This window comes from Periplaneta americana, chromosome 5, assembly GCF_040183065.1.
Source record: "Periplaneta americana isolate PAMFEO1 chromosome 5, P.americana_PAMFEO1_priV1, whole genome shotgun sequence".
In the NCBI taxonomy this organism is placed as follows: Eukaryota; Metazoa; Arthropoda; class Insecta; order Blattodea; family Blattidae; genus Periplaneta; species Periplaneta americana.
Window position 1 is genome coordinate 47026091 of NC_091121.1, and position 18642 is coordinate 47044732.

General features: G+C 36.4%; 1 protein-coding gene across 2 annotated transcripts in view; it reads right to left on the reverse strand.

Moving 5' to 3' along the window:
* Positions 1 to 429: 429 nt before the first annotated feature.
* LOC138699590 (uncharacterized) overlaps positions 430 to 18642 on the reverse strand; it is a 51589-nt gene continuing 33376 nt past the window's right edge. The window contains exons 2-5 of one of the 2 annotated variants that reach the window (XM_069825597.1): positions 12143 to 12244; positions 8643 to 8761; positions 6105 to 6227; positions 430 to 1006 (exon numbers count right to left, since the gene is read on the reverse strand). In XM_069825597.1, coding sequence (XP_069681698.1) covers positions 852 to 1006; positions 6105 to 6227; positions 8643 to 8761; positions 12143 to 12244 — 499 coding nt within the window. In that variant the 3' untranslated portion in view covers positions 430 to 851. The remainder of the gene's footprint in view (positions 1007 to 6104; positions 6228 to 8642; positions 8762 to 12142; positions 12245 to 18642) is intronic. The other variant, XM_069825598.1, reaches the window with a different exon arrangement.

Genomic DNA, 18642 nt, shown 5'->3' on the forward strand with positions numbered 1-18642 from the left:
CAGTAATGTAAGAGGAAAGATAGAGTCACGTCTGCCGTTGTTATTTACATCTTTCTTCACCAAAGTAAATTCTTCATGAACTTTTTAACAACTTGAATTTCACACGCTAGTGAGTACAATGCTTTGTGGGAAGAAAGACAAAATGTGGATAAATTGAATCTGAGGTAGACGATACTTTCAAAGGTATTAAAAATGACAAATGATATATGGACATCTGTAAATTAATTACAACTGAATAAAAATAGAAATTTGTTAAAAGTGTGTTCTTCAGCGTGATGGAAAAAGGCAGACTAAAGTCGCAGTATTTTTTCGCTTAAATTACGCATTCTTGTCATGTGTACGAAATTATGGTAAAAAATTCGTGAATTATTTGAGCCAAATCTTGGTCAGAATATACTGTAGTTGTGTAGTTAAAAATACACAAGTTGCTTCATTTTGTTTTGTTTTATTTAGCCGAGAACATTTCTTTCGAATATATCAAGACACATTTAACCTGATTAATTTCTCCATACGTCATATATTAATAAAATAAACACTATACAAAAAGATAACAAAACAATTATGATCGATTCTATATCGAATTTACTATAAATAGTTCTCGTCTTCGATATAATTCAGTTATTACTATAAAAAGCATTCATAATACCGCAGTTACACTTATTCTTCTACTAGATTAACATTCATTATCATCAGTCTATTGTGATTTAATAGTATTTACAGTTTCTTTCACACATTAATAGTGAAATACTATCACAGAGTTAAGTCCAGTAGTATCACAGTACAGAAACACAGACGACCGTTAGAGGTTTGCAAAATGTCAACTGATAACTCGCCATCAGTGACATCTCTGGTTATCTTGCAGAGTTAATTTGATGCACGCCAATAGGTGGCGTTGTGAAGTACGGTTGTTGAATATCTACTTCAAGAGGATTCTGTGTGTGTAGATACATCTGTTGACTTTCCACCACAACAGAGTAGGGTGGAGGTGGTTCTTCGGAGTAATCAGCTGAAAAAGAAATGTAACATGTAAATAGAGCTTAATTAAAAATAGTATGTTATGAAACAAGTTCATAATGTTATACGTCACGGCACAAGTTAATTTTTTAGAGAACGAGCAAAGCTAGTTTCCTAATTTTGACGAATGTAATAACTGTGTAACATCATAAACGTATTTAATAATTATGTTATTTTTTGTACGACAGCATTTCAAAACAATTAATGAAGAAATAACATCATATTTATAACGATAAGTAGTTTGATATCATGGTCTATGAAGAAAGAGGTTGCCATGACAACAATTATGTATTAAATAATATGTGTGTGTCTAATGCCTACCCACTTCACTTGCGTGATTCGGGTTCCGCATACTTCGGATAGATGGCAGGACTCTGACCCATTTTCAAGTTGCACACCACTTCGGCGGGCCACGTTATGCATGATGTGTATCTGTGAAGAGTTATGTCGTGCACTAGGGTGAGTGTATGTGTAAATGTTCGTGTAAGTGTAGTGTAGGTAATGGGTGAGGATGATGATGAAGGTGAAGAAGGGAGAAGGGGAAACCCGGTGCCGGCACGTAGCCTACTCGTGTAGAATAGCACCAAGGGGGCCGCCGACGGACGAATCACTATCAACAATATGCCCTCTCTTCATATGCACTGCGGAGAGATTTTGGATTTAACCCAATATGTTTCACAACAAGTTAAATTTCATACTGTGTCAGCTTCATTTTATTACAAGGTCGGAAGGTCTCTCTATGATAAAGATAGCATTGTTATAATTCGAACGTGTCGCAACACCAAGCACAGGGATTGTATTGAAGGACGGATAGGGTGACTATGCCTTATGTCGATGTATATGGGTATTTTGTTATTCTGACAGTGAAAAATTAGAGAAGGGGAAACGATTATGGAGAAAAAAATACTGAAATATACATGTCATTTTTTCAAAAAGTTCAAGGGGGGGGGGGTTGAAACTCGGTAACCCCTGATCCTGACACTTCTTATCCATCTGATACGAACTGATCTGATATGGTCTGGTTTGATGTGATGTGATGGATCTTATCCCTTCTCGTCTGGTCTGGGCTGGTTTTCATCTGTCTGTTTACTATATACCAGTGGCGGCTCGTGGGTATTGAATTAAGGGGGACTGCATACAAAACTTAACCAAGCAACTTACTTTATTTAAAGATTAGTTCCATGCGCCTTATCTTGTAAGTTGTGTTTAAATGAGACAGGCTCATGTTAGTACATCTACTGGCATTTAAAAGAATCCTGCGGAAAAATTCCGGCAAACCGGCGACGCTGACATAACCCCTGCTGTTGCGAGTGTCGTTAAATAAACCATAATTTAACTTTTTATATGCAAATTTGAACCTTAGAAATATCTAACTGGCGATGTTGTAGTTGGTTGTATAATATATAAATGAAAAAAAAAAACTGAGCCAGAAATTGAATTCAGGATCTTCAAGAGCACGCACTAGGGCGCTTGCCTCATTTATTGTGATGTTAGATGTTTCAGATTCCATTATGGTTTGAAAACATTCTAGCAATGGCTCCTTCTTCTCATGAACAACAATTATTGTTCTTATTTTAAATCCATCTTGTTGCCCCAGCTGATGGAATTGTCTTTGAAACACATTAATCTAATACAGACTGTGTGGAGATCGAGAGAAGAAAGCAGGGATACTGGATAAATTAGCAAAAAATATCCGAGCCATTGTATTTTGTTTAGCGGCTCTTTCCTTTATGAGACTGAACTGATGGGCACTTAATTTCACATTTCTCCTGAATTGTTAAGGTTCTGAACTGAATAGACTGTAAATATTGTACAGAATTAAACATTGTTGCACTTGTTATACTCACAATATTAAAGAAAATGTATTTAAAACTGCGCGCTACTAACAAACTGCTGCAAATTTTGCAGCGCCTGGAAACTCTGGATTCATGGCAAGGGGCAGCAGGGAGGAGGGGTAAAACTAACGCGCAAAGCATTCGAGACGAGACTGGCAGCTCCAGGGCAGGAAGTGGCTTCACCCTATAGTCCTTGTCTCTGGTTTCGCTCTGGCAGCACCAGGGGAGGAAGTGACTTCACTAACGATTGCGTGCATGTCATTGAGAGCGAAATTAAAAAAAAAAATTCAAGCCGCTAAATAGAGACTGTATAATAAATGTTTTTCACAACATAAAACGAGACAAGAGCCACAAATGTCTGGGGGTGCTGCAGCTTCGCAGCCCCTCTTCGAAAGCCGCCCCTGCTATACACTCATATCTATATAAATCTGTCCACTCTAGTCTATCTCAATATATCCTATTTAAAACTAACAAAGTCTATCTATCCTATCTATATTGATTTAAATAGAATCTTATATAAATAAAATTTAATCTAATCACTCTGAAGTGGGAGAGTGAATCCCTAGTACTAATGTTCATAATAGTAAACTAACACTAGCAATGAGAAACGAGAGAACCCGATGAAAACTTCAACTGTGATGTCTGCCTCACGTGTCAATATGGATTTCGCAATGAAGAAGCCCAGACTGATTGGTACTCGATCCATCAAGACTGTCTGCATGGCAGGCATTATAGTCTAGTCCATGTATCCACCGAAGAAATATCTCTATTCTGATATAATTATACTCGTATGACAATGTTACAAACTTCTAATCATGGTAAAGCACATAGAAAGAGCAATTTGTCATTAATAATCTCTTTTCAGAAACACACTGATAAACCTTTAATTCAGTGTCGCCAAGAGTCGCTAAATCCGGTGAATGTTCAATTGGTTTCCGGCGACAATTTTATTGCTTTTAACTTTTCTGTTGCAAAGATTTAACGACTTTTTTAGCACCCTCTAGCAAAGAAAAAAAAACTTTTCTTTATTGTTAGCAAGAAGGGATCTAGAGAGTTATTACTCTTCGGCGACATTCTGTACATTTCAGTTGGCAACAATGTCGTTTTAAGCCACTAAATTGCCATGTTTGTCAGCACCGGGACAGATTCTTGGCATATCTCTTGGTTGGATTGTTTACCTTTACCGTTTCAACACTTCTTTTTATCAGGCTGATGTTTCATGTATATTTACGTCGTTTGAACCGCCACTTTCATTTGAGACGATAGCTTTCGCCTGAAGTCTGCGTTTGCTATATAGTAGTGTGACTCAGTAAACCTTAGAACTTGCTGACATTCGCTTTCTGGGAAGAGTAGCAGGCTGGATATAGTTGCAGAGAACCTGAGCGAAATTATCGGCAATGTTATCTATTAAAACATTACTCAGCATGTATTATATTCAGCGAATGCATGGACATTTGCGGGTAGTAGCCCAGTTTTCGTGAATGTAGTGGGATAAAAATAACACGGACTCCTGAATTTGAGGAAGAATATCTTAAAGTTCTAAGTCAGCAACAGTCCATTTGAGCGTTTTACCGCCACATTTAAACTGGAATAGTTCAAGGCAACTTGCTAGGACCTTATTTTCTGTCTCTCTATTTCAATGGGCTCACAATTTCGTGGACCTGATAATACCGGAGCTTATGGAGGAAGTATCGTCAGGTTTTCATCAACGCATGTAGTGGCAACATGATGGTACTCCTGCAAGCTTTACTGGAGATGTGCGCGATCACCTGAAGTTGAGTTAGAAGAGGAAATGTTGTTGTTTGGCCACCGAGATCCCCAGATATAAAGGAGGCCTATAGAGGAAATATGACATTTTTTGGGCAAAAATTTTTTTTCTGTAAATGGTTCCTTATACTTTACTCTATATGTATGCAAAATTGCTAAGGTATAATACGATTCGGAGACAGGAACTGGCCATCCTACCCCATTACCTTTTGGCTTAATTGCCTCATGAGTGGTGCCTTGTTAGTATCAATTGTGAGGTTCAAACCTGTCTTCGGACAGTTGACTAAACAAGACGATTGGAAACCCTACTAATGACGTCATAATCAAAGGTCCGTGCTCTTGCAGTTTCAACTTTAAAGTCATTTTTCTCCGCTATAATATTTTGTGTAATTTTCTTCATCCAAATCACTAAGGTTTCTACAATTTTGTAACCAAGAATCTGAATGTTATTTCTGTATATACACTATACCACACTTAACATTTTTGTACATGGATTTTTTTCTAACTCTCCAACATTGAAAAGAAAAAAAATATATGATATAAACAAACGAACTTTTTTAAAATGTTTGGGTTATTTCAGAAATTATTTTTCTCTGTAATCTGGCATAATTAAAATAAATTGAATTCATAGTCTTTTTTCTAACATAATAGTGGTACTGTATAAAAAATTCAGACTGGTTGAATGAAATTTGTATGAGGAGTAGAATTTTGAAAATGTGCCCCCCCTTCTTTAATTAAATTAATAATAATAAAAAAGTGTACGATGAAAGTCAAATTTTGATAACTTTCTTAGATTGTTAAGGTTCATACACGTACCAAAAATGAAAGTTGTAACTCAAGAAATGTACAAAATTCTTTGAGTTCATTTTTGCAGGATTCCAATAAGCCACATCAAATTAAAAATAATATTATTCCATCATATGACTTATTTTAATGTAAATTATACAGTTACAGATTTACATTATATTTATTATTAGAAATGTTAACGTTTTCACCATAAAATATGGCATCTTCAGACATAGATTAGAGATATGTTATGGAAAAACAAACATATTGCAATAAAAATGTGAAAATTTTGTTTTATCACGCATTCCGGACATTTTTAGTAGTATTTATTTAACCTGGTAGAGATAAGGCCGTCAGGCCTTCTCTGCCCCTCTACCAGGAGATTCCAACTATAATATGGAGAATAAAATTACAATTAGTATTAAATTTACAATGACTGTACAATTACAAATAAAATTACAATTAGTATTAAATTTACAATTAAAATTACATGGGTCCCCTCTTAAAAATGATCAGTTTATTGTCCTGTACAAAAACTAAGAGTTGTCGGTGTTATTTTGAATCACCCTGTATATCTAATATATATCGCTGTGGGCCAAAGTCTTGTTAACAGCGCATGGAAAGACATAACTTAAATTGATAATTCGTCAAGTACCCATCGCGAGTACTGTATAAGTTTCATAACTTACACTACTAACTCACCTTGTCGAACTTGCGGAGGGTAGCGAGAATACTCCGGCGGTGAATCTGTGGGCCGCACACGGGTGGCTGCAGGGGCCGTGGTGAAGGAGGGGTCGTCTGTGTCTGATACCAATGTGGAAGGGACTGTGGGCACAAAACATTAAAACAGAATGTACTATTAAGACGGCAAGTAAAGAACTGTTTTTGAGACAGTTAACTGGTATACTGGATATAAGCACATGAGAATACCCGTAAATATTGCTATTGTCATTTATCCATCCATATGTGAGTAATGCTAATCTATGTTAACTTTCTGCAGTTACGCATGTATTGTGCAGGCATCTGCTTCACGTCCATGACAAAGTACAACTGAATAATTTTATTTTTACGTATACTGCAATTTCTTTCCCCTTTGGATTATAATAAACTCTTCCAAGTAGGTTATGTATATCGGGTAAGGTAATGGAAGCTTTTGTCATCTAGTCTGCTGTCAAAAAATCTGAAAGTTAGAATTTATAAAACAGTTATATTACCGGTTGTTCTGTAAGGCTGTGAAACTTGGACTCTCACTTTAAGAGAGGAAAAGAGATTAAGGGTGTTTGAGAATAAGGTTCTTAGGAAAATATTTGGGGCTAAGAGAGATGAGGTTACAGGAGAATGGAGAAAGTTACACAATGCAGAGCTGCACGCATTGTATTCTTCACCTGACAATTAGGAACATTAAATCCAGACGTTTGAGATGTGCAGGGCATGTAGCACGTATGGGCGCATCCAGAAATGCATCTAGAATGTTAGTTGGGAGGCCGGAGGAAAAAGACCTTTGGGGAGGCCGAGACGTAGATGGGAAGATAATATTAAAATGGATTTGAGGGAGGTGGGATATGATGGTAGAGACTGGATTAATCTTGCTCAGGATAGGGACCAATGGCGGGCTTATGTGAGGGCAGCAATGAACCTCCGGGTTCCTTAAATGCCAGTAAGTAAGTAAGTAAGTAAGTATGTAATGGGATGTAACAGTTTTCAGAACGAACTGTTTCTAGCGTTTTTGTGTGGGAAAGGAAGGATTGTTGTATTCGTGAACTTCAAGATAAGTGATTTCTATCATTGTAGTGGAAAACAATATATATAATTATTCGATGTAGGAACTCTCTGCAAACCTTGTTTCCAGGACATATCATACAGCGTATTCCGAATCTCACCGGTCCGGTGGCATCTATGATGTCACGTTGCAGCGAAATAAGGAACAAAACTGCTGGAAGGATCGGTGGCTGTCATGGCGACTGTACAAGTTGTTGTCTGTGCTGTGCTAGCAAAATTTTGCGAAATTTCCGTACTGCCATCTCGTTCAAAGAAAAGAGAGCATAAACAATTTATTTCTTGAACCGGTAGTAATAACTGGTCCGTTGACATGTTCGCTCATAAGCCATTAACATATTGTTTTTACGTTGTGCTCATTACAAACAATACAGCAGAACTAAAGCAGAACACACCGCCATGACACAACAGTGCACGATGTCATTCGTCTGCTAATTCCCGCCCTATACAAGAACCAATCAGATTCCCTGATGGCGGCTGATGGAGACTGCCACCACCTCTGCAAATTGATGGCACCGGTGCGACACCGGTGGAGCATCAATGACGTCATCGGTGGAATTCGGAACACCGTGATGCCATCGGATTGCTCACCGGTGAGATTCGGAATACGCTCATTGCGATTAGGTGACATCAACTAGCCGTCAAAATCCCGCGATCTGACGGCACCCGATTACTTCCTGTGGTGATATTTGAAAAGTGAAGTACATTGTAATAGGCCACACACCATCATGGAATTAAAAGGAAGTATATCCAATGAAATTAGATCCATTGGTCCTGCTTTACTGTGGAGAGTTCTGCAGAATTTTCAAAATAGATTACAAGAATGTGTTGTTTGTCATGGAGATTATTTAAAGAAAGTCATTTTTGTAGCCCTTATCATTCAGAATTTTTCACAGTTATTGTCTAGAGGTCATGTCGATTGCATTCTTATAATCTACAAATAGGAATATGTGTGATTAGAATGTATTCCCGTCCTTTATCAATTAATTGTTTCAACATGAATACACAGTCTATACAAGATCGACCTTTTCTAAAGCCGTGTTGTTCTTCACACAGTAATGTTTAATTTATTTCATTTAATCGGTTCCTTTGGCCAATATTAACATATGATCAGTTGTACACTGTTACAAATTTCAATAATAACACGAATTGTCTCTGTGACCAATTTTTTTTGTTACGAGTTACCCCAACCCATTGTAAACTATGTTATATTATTACTAACATCTGTGGCATGTATCATATAGCTAATCTCATTGAATGTAATAATTTATTACATTATACGAATTACTTTGTACCTCAGGTTCATTTATGTTAAAGTGGAAAAGAAGGCCTGATGGTCTTAACTTCAACCTAATAAATAGTTATAATTCTTTACCAAAATAAACAAGACATGTATTAACATGAAGTACTACCTCTTCCTCTTGGGTTGAATAGCGAAATATTCTAAAATTTTGGATAACTTACCTCTCATTCTCTTTCTCACGGCCTTGTCCCAGCAGCAATAGAAAGCTGCGAATATGGAAATGGCACCTAACATCCACATGAGGAGGAATAGCACCTCGTCTCCACTGCCCCTGAAATAACTGGAAAAGCACAGTTAATTAAATAAACATTGCAATAGATATATACCTAGTCATTATACATTTACGCGTTATCTGTCAAAAGAATTTCAAAGCTATCTGTTTCAAGTCTTCTATTCTACTTCTCTTTCTTTAAATTTCACCTCTTTTATCTTTCTCGGTGTCGAGGTTTGTAGTCCATTGGACCGGCCACTAGGATGGTATTACACTATTAAAGTTCTTTGACAAACAATATAAAATAGTTTATGCTCGAACATGCCGAAATGTAGTAATTATACACCTGGTAGCAGACCTTTAATGGACCTCATTAAAGTACACCTACTCATTAAGGGTCAGGTCTTTCAGCCAATGACGACTCAGGTTACAACTGTTCAGCCAATGACAGGTCAGCTTTGTACCGTTATAAAACCGCAAGTATCGATTATTCTCGGATATGCAATCGAAAGAGAATTAGCGAAAAGTCACGGAGGCTGGAAATCCAACTGTCGCAGAAGGTTATGTTCTGTTACTATAATAATTAGCGTTAATTGTAAATAATATTCAAATAAATTCAATTTGTCATCTCGTTTTTCAATGTCTAATTTATTTTTAATGTTATCTCTGTAGGTTCTTATGGCCTAGCAAGGTCATTGTGAACATCTGTTCCTCGGAAAAAATCAATACTTTCGCGTCTGCGCACATCTCACAACATACGGGACATTGGCCAAGGTCAGATACAAAAAAAAATTAATAATATCAAGTTAGAAATATGGTCGAGCATAAAAAGTCGTATGAAACTCGCCTATAATGGTAATTAAGAAGCTCGTATGAAAATTATGAAACTCGCTTGCACTCGTTTCATAAATATCCATACTCGCTTCTTAATTACCTTCATTATAGGCTCGTTGCATAATGTACTATTATCAAAGATATGATAAAAGCTAGGATTTTGAGTATATTACACTATATAAAATATTTTATCAAAGATAACCTAAAATTAAGGAACGATAATCATTAGCCTCCATTTATAGTTAAATAAAATAAAATCTTTTTTGATCACAGGTATGCAAAAATGAATGATGAACAGTATTATTCATATTTAACTACAATTAGTTAAAAATATTGCAATATGCATATTGCTGAAAAAGAAACAGGAAAGGAAAGACCTTCGGGTTAAATCAAGGATTGCAAGACGTGACAAAAAGTATCCACCAAAACTTACTAAAAAGGAGCTACAATGCGGGAACTTAAAAAGTTACATAAATTATTTGAGAATGAAGATAATTTTCAGTTTGTCCAGACTTGAGCATCACTCCTTACAGTAGTTATAGTCTCTGCAATTTTAGATACACTTCTCGTATTTTATTTCTGTTTTTGTAGTAAGTGTTTTGTAAAATTTCATTTTCTTCATATTTTCATATCAGCACTTTTGTCGTAGTAGTAACAGTCCAACAATAATTACGTTCCGCCAAGATCTTTTATCAAAGAAACTTTTATAAAAGAAAACCCATTACACTGTCATACATTTTATAAACTATCTTTGTCAAATAACTTTCATAGTGTAATAGAATCCTCAGATAGATACATATTGCAGGCAAGAGTAAATGAGAAGGACAATTTGCGAACTTGAATTCTGCTTCTACTGCTCAATCTGTGGCTAGTGTAAAAATGCAGAAACAGAATTTCCCATGTGCCACTCTTGACCTATTAAACGGATAACTTCACATTTATTTGTGCCATGTAGGGCAAAGTTTCTCAAATCGCACCACTTTGAATGAAAATTCAACTATTTTATTTATACGCTATTGGTTACATTATTTGAGAACTATAAAGGATATCGTCATAATGTCGCATAATTTCTCTCGAGACATTTGGTCTCGTAGAAGTGTTGTCATTTTTAACGTGTAAAGAACATCGTGGTACTGGTACTATTTTTCATATATTTACAATAGAATAGAAGAAAAGTTATGAAGATACTAGTTTACAGTATTACTAATGACTATGATACTGTTACTATTAAAATCACAAGGTTTAAAGTTTTCTTTCAGCTTGTTTCTGTAGGTTGGATGTTTACAAAATGACGCAATGTCCTATACTGCACTACCCTGATGCAACGTTGCCAATATTGCACCGGTTCTTATGTGGTACAATTGTACGTAGACTATACAGTATCTCTGTGATTATTTCATATAGGTCTTAGTCTTTGCGATTTTTTTTACAGCGAACAGCAAATGGCCAAAAGGGAGTATGGAAAGTGGTGTTCAGAATCCATGCATAAGAAATGTGCAGAAATTTGATCGGAAAAAATGGAATGTTTCGTTCTGATATGAAATGTTAAAATGTTACAGTTGTTCGGCTCAAATTTTTGCGCATTTAAAGGTCAAAACATTTTCTTTTAATTGTGTATTATAATACACACTGCTCTCTTAAATTGACTGAGCATATTGGGAATTAAATCAATGGCTTTCCCAAAATATGCTATGAAATGTTTCATTTAAAACCATTTTTATCTCCAAAAGGAAGTAAAAACGAGCAAAATTGTATTAAACTTTTTTGTTTGAAATATCTCAAAGAATAACCCCCTGATATTAATTACGATTCTTACGGTTCACTCTGTGTAGTTTCTTCGTAAAATTAAAAATAGGAAAGCTACTGTACAAGTAGAACTCTATAGCTACTTTTTCTAACCTTGTATGTTATTATGTAGACTATTGTGTGGTTTTCCGCATATATATATATATATATATTTTTTTTTTTAATTTATTGTTAACTGTCTAGACTCTCTTAGTGTTTTATGGTTGGGCTCATACACGGCGTTATTTGTCAACAATTTGACCTTGAAACGTGTATTCAAGTTTCTGCCCAAGGACACTCCTGATTTATTAATATTGTATTTTATTTGAATACCGAATAATTTTATCAACCCGGCACACTCGCAATCACACTCACATTCATACAAATTTCCATTTTACACTCTATACACCCAGGGAACTTTTCTTCTTCAACTTTTCCCTGAAATCCAAACCCGGGAATCGAACCCAGGACCTCCAGATCTGGAAGCCAGAATTTTGACCACCAGATCAAGGAGGCAGTCAAAAAATATTTTAAATCTCACCGACGTTGAATGATACTGCAGTTTAAAATTCAATTACATTAGCCATGAAATCGTCCCAATTTGTTTCTCTCTTTTATTACAAAAGCTAACATTTCGTATCTATGACAACCATTACGTCAGACATGATTCAGTTACTTTTCTGTCTTGTAAAGCTTCAGAATCCATCAGCTCTTTCTGATGTAGCTCCCAGTATATGAGCATGTCGTTCCTTTTCTTTGTGGAAGAACTCTTGCTGGAAAGGTTGCCCCTGAAGGATTCTCCAGAAGATGCTTTTGAGTCTCTGCACTTACTGAATATCCAGCGCCACTGCCCTCGGCGACCAGGCGGCAGACGGAGTCATGTCGTGGTCCTCGGTTCGCGATGACATCGGTTCTGGCTCGATACCCATAGTTCTGCATTATTATGATGTAATTTAGTGATCATTTTATAATATCTTTAAAGTTATCTTAGTCTTGCCTAACACTTGATATTTAATTACTTGTTCCAACTCAACTAAGTGGAAACTGCAAATTGCAGTCAATTTCAACTATTCATTCAGGGAATTTTTACAATGCATTAAAAACAATAACAAACTATTATTCGATGTAAAATCTGTATCAAAATACTCTTTATTTAACATACATCTTGATTACACAACTTTTAACACTGTATCACTTCGGAATATGTATTATATGACTTTCTTGTGTTAAATTCTATCGTACCTGGTTTACATGTTTCGGCGTATTGTGGGTCATCATCAGAACTTTATTTAAGCCTAATTACCAAAGTCAACGGAGTAAACCATCAGGCCAGATTCTTGACTGTTTGATGACGATTACCTCAACGCAGAATAAAATTATTTTTACTAACTGAACTGCACAATTTGTAAATTTTCTATGAGATATATTGTCAGTTTTCTATGAAATTTTCTGTGAGATATGTCAATTTTCTGTAAAATATATATTGCCAGTTTTCTATGCTATAAGTATATTTATATTGTCAATTCCTTTGTATCCCGTATTTTCTTAAAAAACAAAAGTTGGCAACCCTAGTTTTCTCCTAGAGATCTGTGTCTCCGATTCGCATCCCTAGCGGAGGAGAGTTGCAACACAAAACACGTGTGGACATGTTTCCATATACATAAACCGTCGGATTTTCCCAGCCTTGAACGATTACGTAAACAACGATTTATCCTCTTTGTCGTGGGATCTAGCGCTTGCTAATGCATAGGTTTTTCAATACAGCTCGACTCCTTGTAGACCTCTGAGGGTGAAGAAGACGACAAAAATACGATGACAGGGTTACTCTGTGTTTTGATTCGTCTCTCAGTCATCATGATACAGCGTGACTTCTATCTAATGATTGGCTGCGTCTGGTACTGCGTCACTCCATTCTTGTAATTGGATGAACTATTCGCTCCGACGCTAACTTAGACCTAAAAGAATGGTGATATACGAGTAATTTTGCGACGTTACGTTGCATATCTGCGTACTGTAAAATGGTCCTATTTAATTAAATAATTCCTACTAGCGTCGTGCATTTCAGCCGCTATGTTCGGTTCAAGTTTGTCGAGTATGGCGAAGTTCGATATTCGCCTAAGTTCGCTCTACTGATTGAGGCCTGTCGTGGTTGTTTCTCCACTCCTAACCCCTTCATTTTTAACAACTTAAGGGGGGGGACATACACCTTTAAGTACTTACGTAATGAAAAATTGATGAAATTCAGTTTTTTTCCTCAGCAATGAATAGATCTATAACCTAGAAATTTTATATGCTGAATATACACTATATGTCTGTAGTCGACTGCAGCAACGATTGATTTATTTTATTTTAGTAGGTTTTTTACGACGCTTTATCAACAGCTTAGGTTATTTAGCGTCTGAATGAGATGAAGGTGATAATGACGGTGAAATGAGTCCGGGGTCCAGTACCGAAAGTTACCCAGCATTTGCTCATATTGGGTTGAGGGAAAACCCCGGAAAAACCTCAACCAGGTAACTTGTCCCGACCGGGAATCGAACCAGGGGCCACTTGGTTCCGCGGCCAGACGCGCTAACCGTTACTCCACGGGTGTGGACGCAACGACTGAAGAAAGTTGTGTGCGTGTGAGAACAATGAGTCATTATTTGTCGAATTAAGAGAGAAACCGTTTTCAAGTTGGACGTATGAAACAATATGCTTGCAAGGGTAGGAAATTGACACTACATTTAGGCCTGCATATTAAAATAGCGGATGTAGGAAGAGAATACAGAATTTTCGAAATGAGTGGTCATCTTGCATGTATGTATGTATGTATGTATGTATGTATGTATGTATGTATGTATGTATGTATGTATGTATGTATGTATGTATGTATGTATGTATGTATGTATGTATGTATGGCTTATAACATATAAATACATTATTTAACATTATGTAGTCGGCTTCGAAGGGCTTGTACAGCTTTATTACTATTATTTATTTATTTTAGTAGCTTATTTTTCGACTCTTTTTCAACAGCTCAGGTTATTTAGCACCTGAATGAGATGGTGATAATGCAGGTGAAATGAGCCCGGGGTCCAGCACCGAAAGTTACCCAGCATTTGCTCATATTGGATTGAGGGAAAACCCCGGAAAAAACCTCAACTATGTAACTTGCCCCGACCGGGAATCGAACCCTGGCCACATGGTTTCGCGGCTAGAGCGCTAATCGTTACTCTAAAGGTGTAGACTATTATTATTAATCACCATCATAAGGAAGAAAAAAGGAATTGGCTGAGTCACTGGCTGAGAAGAAACTGCCTACTGAAGGATGCACTGAAAGAAATGGTGAACGGGAGAAGAGTTCGGGGCAGAATATATCAAATAATAGACGACATTAAGATAGCCTATATGAATCATATGCGGAGACTAACAAGGAAGTGATAATGGATTTTCACAACGATTTTTCCCCTCATACGATCCATTTTAAATAAGAAATCTCCCTATAAATTTCTACATCCGGAGAAGGCCTAGCCTTGGAGACAATATATTTTTCAAAATAATCGCTTGACACTACTATTAAATGTCTCATATCTCCATTACCATCGTAAAGAAGAAAATGTTTAAGGCCCCAAATGTTTATGCATTGTTCTCAAAATCGGGAAAGCTTATGAAAATTGACCTTTTCAACTGGTTTCAAGAAGTATACTTTCTATCTGTCTGTGATCATAGAATTCTTTTGGTAGACTCGTGAACCAGTTACCGAGGTAGACATGCTATAGAAAGAATAACTCCAGAAGGTAAAACGGTGAAGTGTTAATTCCAAAGCACACAACTCCGATTGTTCATTCTCTTGACGTTTATGGATTTAGACCTTGGAAAAAGTTCTCTGATAGTGTTTCGTTACTTGCCACGAATATTATATTGCATCAGAGAGGTAATGTTGCAGTCCGCAACGCATAATCAGTTTTCATCTCCTACCCAGGTCGATATGTGAATATGTTTAAATATGGGTGACATAAATCCGGGTTCCTTGGCAACAAATCTGATAAATTCGTCACTACTGTAGAATTCTGTTTTCACGTTGATATGCGGAACTGCTCTAAAATTGACTGCGAGTAACTTATTTTTCTGAAATGTTCGTGGTGCGAAGTTCCACTGTGTTTTGAGCATTTTTACAACGATTTCCACTACTGTGATCAGTACAGTGAAGTAATTTCAGGTATGCTTACATTTCCTTATCATTTCATCATAGCCAATTTCATGAATATTATGTATCTGGCATGTCATTTCCATAACTTATATTATTTAAGGAGATTTTGACAGTACGATAGGCCTATGCAGATAGATAAGATTTATTGCCTGATATGCCTAGCCTATAGCACTGTTTGCATTAGCTATTATAGCTTGTTTGAAGGACTAAAAAGAAAAAAGAAAAATCGTGTCTCGAAAACTAGGTTTCTCTTGATGTAGAAATTTTTAGGGAGGTTTATTATTTTAAATGGAACGTATGTGGAAACAATCGTTGTGAAAATCTATTATTACTTTGTGAGCCTTCCTTGTAAGAGGAAAGCAGAAAATAGGAAAGACTGGAGATTGCTGGGTTTGTAATGAAATACCTGCCTTTGGACAGAACAGGATGAATGAATGAATGAACTTCACAGATAAATCAAATATGACAAAATTCAATTTCATCTTTAGCGTATACGGTATTTAGGGTTACCATCCGTCCGGCAAAAGGAGGACATGTACTCTTTTTTAATCATTTTATCCTGTCCGACAGGTATTTAAAAAAAATTAAATGTCTGAAATTTCGCATTTCAACTAGAATTAATAAGAATATTGAACAATGTGCGATGTTAGCATAGAATATCTAAACAAATGGTGAAAACCTATGAAAGAATTTAACTGCTTTCAATGGTTGAAGCTGGAGCACATAAAAAACATAAAATATAATGACCTACTGATATGCATTGAATTCTTACACTCTAAAAATGTCACTCTTCATGATTCTAAGCTATTTTGTCAATTTTATTCTGCATTGTACAAAAATATGTCAATCAAGTTAATTTGAACAAAGATTTAAGTTTAGATAAACAATAGTGCAAATTCAATTCCAATATATTATATGTACTTCGGTACATTAAAATAATATATATGATATGCGTAAATCACTTCGTGATTTAAGACGGCGCTTATTCCGTCGGATCCCGGCCAACTAGTCACTCATATCGAGTGCACCTCAGCACATGTGTGGACTTCGGTCCTGCGGTCATAGACGTCTATGACGTAGTGCAGAGGGCGGCCACTAGAGGGAACCCAAGAGTTGCAGCTTAATCTGAGACGATTCTAACCGGCGTCGGAGTTGTATCCGGTGTGGCTTAGTGGATAAAGCATCAGCACGTAGTGCTGAAAACCCGGGTTCAAATCCCGGCGCCGGAGAGAATTTTTCTCCGTTCCATTACTCTTTCATCAATTCCAATAGTTCTGCGAGCACTGAAACTTTCTCAGAACTCCTCAAAATATATCAATTCTATTTATTTATACCAAGTCACAATGCAAGTGTTGAGAGAGTATTTTCCCTAATATCTGCTCAATGGACAAAAGAACGAAATCGCATGCTAACGGATAGTGAGAGGTATCATAGTGAAATACAATTCTGTGGCCGGGAGGAAAAAAGTCTTATGTAAAAATTTTATACTTTTCAGGAGAGCAGTAGAAAGATTGAAATTGGTGTCAATTATAGAGTTTTTTTAATTAAGAAGTTTTTCCTGGATATTATTTGTTTATATTTCTTCTAAAATAGGTAATGTTGCTCATTTAACAATTTTCTTGATTATTTCCAAAAACAGCCGCACTTAAGCCCTTTTAAGACTAGAACCCAAACTGAGTAGAAGGGACTATTAAACATAAGACCTTTTTCATGTCAAAATAAATGATAAATGTAAATTATTAGGAATGCAAAATGGGTCTTAAACAATTATAGGACTGTTTACCCTGGTGCTTAAAGTTTTAAAAGGAAAGGGCATCAGTATGTGATAAATGGCTAAAATACAATTTAGACCTTTTTAGTAGGGAAGCATGGAAAGTAAACATGTGATGGTTTGTAAGGAATAAAGTATTAAATATTCTTAAGTCCTTTATTCTGTGTGTGCTCAATTCAAAAAGTACTTAAGACATTTGGTAACGGTCTATAAATCCAGTCAGGAGTCGTATTTGACTTTAGCCCTTTTACCAGATTGTAGAGAATTGTTTCCACTTTCAGAATATATAAAAATCTCATTTCCACAAAAAATTGACTTAAGACCTTTTTCCTCCCAGCCACAGAATTTCAAGGACATGTCCTGTGAACAGTTCCATAGTTATTTGTTACAAGACAGAAGTTCTCTCTTCAGGCCCTTGTGCACAAAGTGGGCTCCTCCGATAAGTAGGGTACAGATGTAATACTGATCCAGGAACTAGTGAGAGAACTAAGGTGAGCCATTGTTTTTATCTTTAAATTATTCATACAAATTTTAAAAAAGTCCTCCTTTTTTCAGCAATGTCCTCTTATTTTAGACTCCATGTCCTCCTATAGAATTTCTTCTCATGGTAACCCTAACAGTATTTCATTTGATCTAAATGAGGGGTTAGAAAGCAATGGTGGATCATTAATGTTTAGGTGAGGGGTTTGGACTTTTTCCATTGCTGGTTGTCAGAATCAAAAAATTAAGACACAATGTTTCGTAGGGTGGTTCTCCCTTCGTCTTCAGTCATACAGAATAGCTGTACGTAACGATCCCAACAGTAGGTTTTTTCCTTTCTCTCCTTCCTTCCACCTGAAGACGAAGGGAGAACCACCCTTCGAAACGTTGTGTCTTAATTTTTTGATTGTGACAACCAGCAATGGAAGAAGTCCAAACCCCTCACCTAAACAGTATTTCATTTCCCAAATTAAGAACTTTGTTTCCACCCGTCTCTCTGCTGTCGTAACATTGTGTTCTACATATAATTTGTGTGAGCTCGAGGTAAGATATTGAACCCTACTCAGATAAATGGAGTTCTGGGAAATGTGAAGGAGGAAACTGAGGAAGGGTATGCACTATGCTTGTTTGTGCTTGTACAGCATTGGTTCCAATCTCACCGGCTCATGAATCAACATCGTAATAGATACACAAGGATGCGAATAAGGGAAGAGATTTCCTCCATTCCACTGCCATTGTAACATAAACACATGCAGTGACGCCATCATCATAAGCTTCAGAACCGGTCTGTTGCGAACGTAATTATATGGGTAAGTCTCCTTCCTTCCAAGAAAACAAGAGTATGAGGAAAAGCAAGACTGTTTCACGCCGTTGCGCAAGCGCAGAAAT